This window comes from Tetrahymena thermophila, assembly GCF_000189635.1.
Source record: "Tetrahymena thermophila SB210 genomic scaffold scf_8254592, whole genome shotgun sequence".
Taxonomy (NCBI): Eukaryota; Ciliophora; class Oligohymenophorea; order Hymenostomatida; family Tetrahymenidae; genus Tetrahymena; species Tetrahymena thermophila.
The window spans coordinates 193357-202343 of NW_002476363.1; the positions used below are offsets into that span (position 1 = coordinate 193357).

At 19.5% G+C, this 8987-nt stretch overlaps 2 protein-coding genes across 2 annotated transcripts; one reads left to right on the forward strand and one right to left on the reverse strand. All coding sequences in view use genetic code 6, as the record gives it.

Moving 5' to 3' along the window:
- Positions 1-2557: 2557 nt before the first annotated feature.
- On the forward strand, positions 2558-3593 carry TTHERM_00581909 (kinase domain protein, putative; the record flags this gene model as incomplete). The annotated part of the gene is made up of 8 exons (XM_001471354.2): positions 2558-2596; positions 2658-2716; positions 2778-2867; positions 2919-3008; positions 3055-3144; positions 3232-3321; positions 3375-3461; positions 3518-3593. 8 exons carry the CDS (start codon positions 2558-2560, stop codon positions 3591-3593), a joined length of 621 nt encoding a protein of 206 aa, XP_001471404.2.
- A 933-nt stretch (positions 3594-4526) lies between these two features.
- Positions 4527-7497, reverse strand: TTHERM_00581910 (kinase domain protein). The gene is made up of 2 exons (XM_001018932.2): positions 5946-7497; positions 4527-5448 (listed from the first exon to the last, which is right to left on the reverse strand). The coding sequence occupies exons 1-2, from the start codon at positions 7479-7481 to the stop codon at positions 4645-4647; spliced, it is 2340 nt and encodes a 779-aa protein (XP_001018932.2). The 5' UTR covers positions 7482-7497; the 3' UTR covers positions 4527-4644.
- Positions 7498-8987: the final 1490 nt, after the last annotated feature.

An 8987-nucleotide genomic window follows, 5' to 3' on the forward strand; every position in this document is an offset into this window, starting at 1 on the left:
TTATGAGTTTAAAATGATATGATCAAAGCATTTTTAATAAATTAATTAGCTCTCAAAATAAAAAAAGAAGGATATCAAATAAAGCTTTTAAAAACAGTAAAGATATATTTTTAAAATAAAAAAATTTAGTTAAGCTTTTTTAAAAAAATTTAATATTTAGAAACAAAATATTTAGAAAAAAGTTTTAGTAGATAGCAACTAATTACACAATAAATTTCCTATAAAATTACAATAAAAATAGTTAAATTTAATATGAAATATATGAAAATTTAAAAATGGATATCTTCTTAATTATTAATTCAATCTAAAATAAACATATAACTATAAAATAATAATATTATAATTAGAAAAATCATAAGATGAAACAAAATTAGAAAAATACTTTTTTTAGGATAATAAAAGCAAAAAATGAAAGACATAAGACATGAGCAATTTAACTTTTAAAAAACGTAAATTGTTTCTTTAAGTTTTTCTTTAATGATTATTTGAAGTTCCTTTTTAGGGAATATGAGAAATATATAAATAAGCTTCTGGTTTATTAGATTTAAAGAATATTCCTTTAATCAAATAAGATGAGAGAGTAGAAAATAAATACAAGTAATTCTAAAAGAATAAGGAAAGAGTTCTTTTAAAAACAGGAACGGTAAGTAAAAAGCTAACTTAATTTTATATGCTTTTTATTATATTATGCATTTTTTCTTTACTTACCATATAAATAAATACTCTAAATTGTCACTCGCTAATGATCTTCTTTTTAAATTAGATCAACTTCTCAATTACAGTAATGATAGATAAAGAGAGCTAATATACTTCTGCTACTGAATATAATAATGCCTTTTACTTAATTTTTCAAAATTTATGTAGTTTATCATTAAGGTTACCCATAAACTATCTTCTTTTTACAATTTAAGTCTAAATATAATCTAGCTCTCTTACTTAAAACTATATATCTCTCATCCTTCTCAACAAATGAAGCAAATATAAGAAAGCTTGTCAAGTTACTATCTAATGATTTAAATCTGTTCAAAATGAAAAACTCTTTATCATTACTTTGCTTATTCTACTTATTCCTACTATTGTAGTAGCATTTATTCTCTACTACAAGTAAAATTAAAAATATTTTTTTTAAACGTATTGCACTTTTCAATTTCTATTAAATAACACTTAGTGGTTAGTTTTTAAAAGTAAATAAAAAATATCTTTTTTATTATTTTTATGAATGTATTTATGAATTAAATTATAAAAATGAGGACTCAAATGAATATTTTAAGATATAAGAAAGGAGGGCAATTATGTATAAATAATAAAATATTTTTTAATGTATTTAAAGCAAATTTTATTTTTTATTTATTTTCATTATAAAATATAATTTTTTCTATCCAACCTTTTACAAACTAGAGCTTTTTTTAAAAATAATAATAATTTTTATCATATGATAGAAGAAAAAATTAATTACGCATAAGACAAACAAATCAACTAAAAATAGATCTAATTATTATAATTGATTTTTGTAATCTTGTTTAATAGGAAATTTTTGATTTTTCCTTAACCCAAAATCAAATCAACATTTTAAAGATACTGTATAGCTAATTAGGTGCATCTTACCGAATCTAATTGAATTTTTTAATAATCTGTAATTAAATTAATTTGAACATATAAGATAAAAATCAACTTTATAATCACAATTTTTATCAACATTTTACTGATTTTTGATACTTTTGGATACTGAATAATTTATTATTCACAGCTTGAAAAAACATCTTAAGATAGTGTAGTTTTTTTTAAAAAAAATACTTAACAAAAATATTTTTCATTAATTTAAGTCTTAATAATTATGCTCAGATACTTATAAATATCTTATGTTTTCAATATTTAAACTAAAATTAGGATGTCAATAGTTTTTATAATATAAATATTGATTGTAAGATAACTTATCCATAAAGCCGCCATTATGATCACCATAAATTTTTATTTATATAAAATACTCAAAATCATTCAAGATTGCATTTAAAATAAAGCAAGATTTAATGATTTGAATATTTATTGTGAAAAAATCAACGTAAAATATGATTCTACAAAAATATTTTTCCTATTATAAAAAATAAGGAATTTAAAAAATATTTTTTTATACTTTTAACCAGTGATAAGCTAATGAGTATCTAGAATTAAAGAGGTATTTTATACCACTACAAAATGAATTTGCATGATTGTTTATTATTTTTTAAAAATAATATAAGCTCTTTTAAAAATAGAATTATCATTTTTAGTTGAAAGATTATTCACTTTTTCGCTTGCTAAATTTTTTTGTTGCTTAACGCATTTAATTAACAACTAACTAAATAATTTATCTAATTTATGCAATTATATTTTTAAGAAAGTAATACTGATGACTTTCTTAATAATAATTGAAAAAAAATTTAAAATAATAGCAAGAGAATATAGTTTTTTCTAGATTTTATTCATATAAATATGAAGTTGGTCATAACATTGAAAATATAATATTAAATTCAAAAGATTACTTTTAAAAAATTAGTATAAAAAATTTAATAAAAATAAAATGATGACAAATGATGAGCTACTAGCCTTAATCAATTCTGTATTATTTTATAAAATATAACTCATTTACTCATTAAAATTTATTTTTATTTTTAAAAAAGTTGTTAGATTAAAAATAATTTTAAGAATAAAATTCTTTTGTTATAAACATGGAAGACATGTAAAAAATTTATAAATAAACATAAATTTCTTTTCAAAGTATTTCTTACAAAATATAACAGAGCATCTAAATTAAAAGATGAAGGAGTGATAATTCTTGGATCTGAAATATCAAAATTCAAAAATGTTAATAAACTTGTCCTTCAAATTTAGTAATTTATTATTTTTACAAAATATTATTTAAACTTTATTTCTCATATTAGAAACAATCATGTCAGCGAAAAAGGCATTAACTTTTTGACATAAGGATTAAGTTAATTTACTCATCTTACTCATTTAAATCTTAATCTAAGGTAATTAATTAATATTTATCACACATTTTATCATAATTTTTTATAGAGGTAACTTCATTTGGGAAAATGGTGCTTAAAGCTTGAGTAAGTTCGTATAATCCTTATAATAAGTGAAATACCTTAACATGAATCTCGAGTAAAATAAAAAAAAAGAATTATTTATTTTAGAATCAATTTTTTGCTATTAATTTATGTCTTATTTTAAAATAAAAATAAAAAACAGAAACAATTCCATACAAAACTCTGGATTAGAACATTTAAGTGATGCAATTGGTTAGTGTAGCAAATTAAATATTCTTATATTAAATTTAAAGTAAGATTCAAGATATTTGTTTATAATTCTTAATTTTTTTTTTTTGAAAATAGAGGAAACTCAATTACTAATTACTTTGGAATGATAAATCAAGTAAAAAAACTAAAGTACTTATACTTTCTTTAAATTTGCTTAAATATGTACTTTTTTAAATCACTTTATTTCATTATTAAAAATTTTATTTATTTTAAAAAAGTGATATAAATCGAGTTATAAAAGTCAAGTAGACACTTCAGAAAAGAAGTAGAATGGTTATGTTTAAAATCATTTGAAAACAAAATAAATATTAAAATTAAGTTAACCAAAAAGCAAACATAAAAAATTCTTGATTATTTTGATTGTTTGATGAAAAATTAAGAAAAATAAATAAATTATAATAATTAAAATTTAGTCCATTGAGCTAAAATTACCCTTACTATATTAAATAAATAATAAATTAATTAATTATAATATCATTAAAACCATTACTATTCATTCATTCTTAAAGAAGAAAAATAAATATATTTATATTTTTCTTTTCAGCTAATTATTCATCTTTAAAAAACCTTTATATGCTTATTATTTTTCAAATTACTTTTTACAAATTAATACTAGATATTTTTATTTATTTTATTAAAAAATTAATAAATATATATATATATAATACTTCATTATAATATTGAGAATAAACTTTAAAAATAACTATATCCCTTTTCTTGTATTAAAATACGTATTATCTTATATAAAATTATTAAAGATTTTTGGATTATTATTATTTTTGTCTTCATAATAAAAATTGTAAAATTTATCTTTTAATTCTTTTTTATTTTCATATCAAAATTTTACATTAAATTTAATGTAATAAATAATAAATTATAATCAGTATTTTTTTAAATAAGGTTTATTTTATTTTTTTAATCACAGGCAAATCTGACTGAACTTGGAGTAAGGGTGGGTGAAAACAAAAATGGATTTACAGTATTTGATAATATAAATCATGTCATCTTATATTTTTTTAGTATTTACTTATTAATTTACTAATTCTTTATCAATTTAATGTATAATATCTATTTAATTTAGCATCTTTTATTTATAAAATATAATTATAACATGTCCTATTTGTCAAAATTTTCTTTTAAAATTAATATTATTATTCTATTTTAATTTCTTAATTTTTAAATAAAACATTTCTTATTTATTCTTTATGAAATTTTTATTTTAAATTAATTAATTGATCATAATTATAAAATACATTTAAAGTATTTAAATATTGAACTACATGAGAAAGCTTTTAATATTTATCTGAAAAAATTACTTTTGCTTTTAAAACACATTTATTTATTTTCAAACTATTTTTATTGTGGAAATTTAATTTAATACTGCTTCATGTATTTAATTAATAAGTTAGTCATTATTTTTAATATTTGAATTAAAAATATTGCTTAAATTATCTAAATATTCAAATTTTTTGACTTGGCTTTATTCCAATTCTTATTTATTTATTTTTTATAATTAACTCTAAAATGACTCATAAAAATGTTTAAAATCCTAAAGACTTTCTTAGAAATACCATATCAAGCAAAAAGTAAAAGCACACTCAATTTAAACAACTGGAAGATCATGTTAAATACAAACAAAAATAATTTCATCTATAAAATCTGAGCACTCTATATTATATGTTTTCTATCTTAAAATTATTTGCTTTTACTAATGTAATACTATGTTCATAACTTACTAAGTAATTACTTCTTTAGAAATCTTTTATTCTGAAGACAAGCTAGATAACTAATCTATAATCACTTGAAAAGCTGCTTCTCTTCTCCAATTTTTTTGATCTAGTTACATGAGATAGCTCAGTTCTTTATTAGGATTAGGATGATTTTAGAGCAGCTTCTCGAGTCTTTAAGATCTAATTTCCTAACAAGCAGTTTAAATTAAATCACTTTTTTCAAAAATAAAAGAATAAATTTCAAAATCATATGGAGGATCCTTCTTTTGCTGTGGCAGAATTTTAATGTCATTATCTCTAACAAAATTATCAAGTAAACTTTATAGTACATCTAATATTTCAATAATGATTTAACTTATATCATTTTTCATTTTGTTTGAGTCGCTTTCGTTTTATTATTATTCTTCTTCTACATTCTCCTATTTTTAAAAATAATTTTTTTAACAGCTGAAAATTATTATTTATGCAAAATCTATCTTCTAGATCAAATGTAAAAATATATACTTTAATTTTCACTATAAATCAAACAAAAAAAAAATATTTTGTATAGCTGTTCCTGGTTTTAAAATTAAAAGGCATTTTTTTTTTTTTAATAAAATCAAAGGTAGATCTGTCAGATAAATTCTGATAAATAAAAATAAAAAAAGCAAGAAGGCTACTTAGTATTTAATTTTTAAATTTCAATAGCTGGATTAGCAATATTGAGGAGTTGGTAAAATTTTTTTAATTTTTTGTTAGTTTTATGGAATTAAAGTTATTGGAGAATATTTTAGGTATATGTTGTTAAAAATAATTAATTATTTATTTATTCGTTCTTTTAAAATAAAGAAAGAAAATAATGTTAATAATAAATTAAAAGTGAGCGCTTTTTTGATTAATTTAAAAAGAAATAATTTATCAGTATGTTTGTTTTTACTTTATTCTATTCTTCAGAAAATATAACAGTGGTCATCATTTATGATTTTTCTATAGATTAGCTTGTTTGTTTGTTAGTTTTTAAAATTTCTGAATTTTTTGTTTCTGATTTAATTTTCTTTTTAGAATTTTATAAAATTTCTTCACATTTTTCCATTTCTTTATCATTTTATTTATTTACTTCTTTTAAATTTCTTTTAGAATTCAAAGTATTTCCTTATTTTTCTTTTTTTTCTTTACTATTTTCATCAAATTTTTAAGAGTCTTTTTTACTTAGTCTCTTGGTTTATTGTTTGGTTAATTTAATAGCATTTTCTACTATTTCTTCATTTTTTTATTATTAATCCTTGCTCTCAACATCTTTTTTCTATATATTATCTTACTTTATCTCTTAAAATATTTTTTGAATATCTTCATCATATGGGTATTGCATCTTGAGTAATACTTTACTTAAACTAGGATAGTCTTTTAGTGATTGACTTTAAACTAGGAGCGTCTTAAAAGAATCGAACTTAGCTCTCAAGGAATTAAGAGTGAGATCTCTATTTATGATAATATCTTCTCTTTCCTCTTAAATATAAAGACAAAGATGAGTAATTGTTCTTCCTAGTGCATATAATTCATTTTAGCTGATTTCATTATCAGTGTAATTCTTTTTTGGCTTCATAATATTGAAGTTGACAAACTACTTTTTATATTATTTAAGATAAAACTTGTTATTATTTAAGTGACTTGATCCTAAATCTATATATTTGAGTCTATTCTAAAAAATCATGATATTATCAGGTGAAATATCTCCATGAAACATTTTATTTTACCTCATATAATACAGGCCATTAAGTAGGCAATATGTAATATAAATAAGGTCGATTTCTTTCCATTTCTGATATGCAATCATTGTTTTATTCTCTTTTTTAATACTAATCTTATTCAAACCCTTTTTTTCTTCTTTTAAATGCTTTTTCTCTACGCTACTGTATTCGTTGCTTTTGAAAATTTAAGTTGTAAGATAATTCTATTGGATAAAGTGATTATTTATTTCGAGTAATGTGCAATCTCCTAATTCATAAAATATTACTTTTCTTTCATCTGAATAGTTTAGCATTGCCGCAAAATACTTGCTCCTATCTTACAGAAAGTTACAGTTACTGTTTCTTTCTTTTTCCTCATAATAATGCTACTCATTTTCAAACTATTTAACTGCAAGAGCCTGCTAAATTTTATGATCATAATAAACTGCAACCTCACCAAAACCTCCTTTTCCTAAACTTTCCAACTTCAATAGATCATTAAATTTCAAATCCTTATAAGAATTATCATCCAGCTGCTTGATAAAGGATTTTTATTCTGTCTCCTTGCTCTTTTCTAATTCTTTGCTATTAGATAAAATTTATTTCTTTTATCTACCCATTTTATAAATAGTTTTTATACTTTTTTTGCTTTTTTAACTAAAATCAAATTAGAATTAGTTTAGATATTTAAATATCAATTAATATTTTAATTGAATTAGTATAATTAAAACCATTAATTTTTCCATTCTCAATTTTGATAATAAAAATTGAAATTAGTTTATTTTTTTTTTTCAAAGCTTAAAAAATATAAGATAATGAATGAATGAGAAAAAACAACAACAAAAAAATGGATATTTGTAAAATAAAATTTGAAAATCATAACTTGAAAACTTAAAGAGAATTATATTTTTTTAAAAAATTATTTTAAATTCAAAATTGTTTAGAGTTAAACAGTAGTCTAAAAGTCATTTTAAAAAAATAAATAATTTATCTTGAAACTTTGAAATAGACACATCTATAAGATTAATTAAAAGAAAATTTATTATAAAAATAGAAAAGTTCTTAATAAATTCTAAGTTGTTAGTTTTTATTATCTAAGAAAATAATAAGCTTGAATAGGAGTTGAAAAGATTGAAAGTAAATATTTGATTAAATTGTAATTTCTTTATTAAAATTGTTATTAATATCTTTCGAGCATTTAAAAGAATAAAATATTACAGATTTATAAAAGAAAAAACTATAAAATAGTAATTCAAAAAACTATATTTGTTGCTAGAGAGTTTTAATTAGGTAGAATAATCTTTTAACTTTAATTAAATGGAAAGAGCCATAATTTAAATTTATGAAAAAAAAGAGCAAATTTTTAGATTTAACTTTATCATAAATAAACATTTAATAACAAAATGCTAACATTTTAATAATATTTTATTGACATTTTACAATAAAATTTGCTTAAAGATTCGCCAAAATTATATTAATATAATGAATTAAAATCTTATTCTAAATTTTAAGTTTTTTTAAATAAATTTAAAGGAGCCAAATAAGAAAAACATAATGTAGAATTCTTATTAAAATTATTTGCTTCCTTAATTTAGTTAAACCTTTTAATGTTTGAAGGAAATAGAATGCCTTGTTAATTATGTTTAAAGTTAAAGTATTAGCATCATATGATAAATTTATTATCAATCTTTATGAAACTCGTTTTAGAAAGAGTCATGATAACTTCTTAAAAATTGTAAACTGTTTGCTTATGTATAACATAGAAAGAAAAATTATGATTATTTCTTTTTTAAAAAATATAAGGCTGAGTGTAAATTAGTAAAATCTGAAGTAAAAAAAACGAAAAATAGTAAACTTTTTTATGTCTTTAGATTGCTATTCTATTGTTGAATAAGTTATTTATTAAATATAATTTTTACTCTACAATTATTACAAGGATTAATAAAAAAGTTAAGTTTTAAATTGAAATCAGCATTTCTTATTACTAGCCTTACAAATATTTTTGATTTTCTTTTATTCTAAAAATGTTCTCTAGCTTTCTATTTACATAATTTAATTGAAATAAGCTAATTAATTTTCGAAAGATTTATATTGTCATTTAATTGAATATTAAAATAGATAGTTAATTAGAGAAACAAATTCCTTGAAAAATAACGAAATCAACAAACCATTTAATTTGTAATTTAATTATTTAAAAAATTATAAATCCATTTCACAAATAATAAACATAAATTATCCAAATTATTTATTTA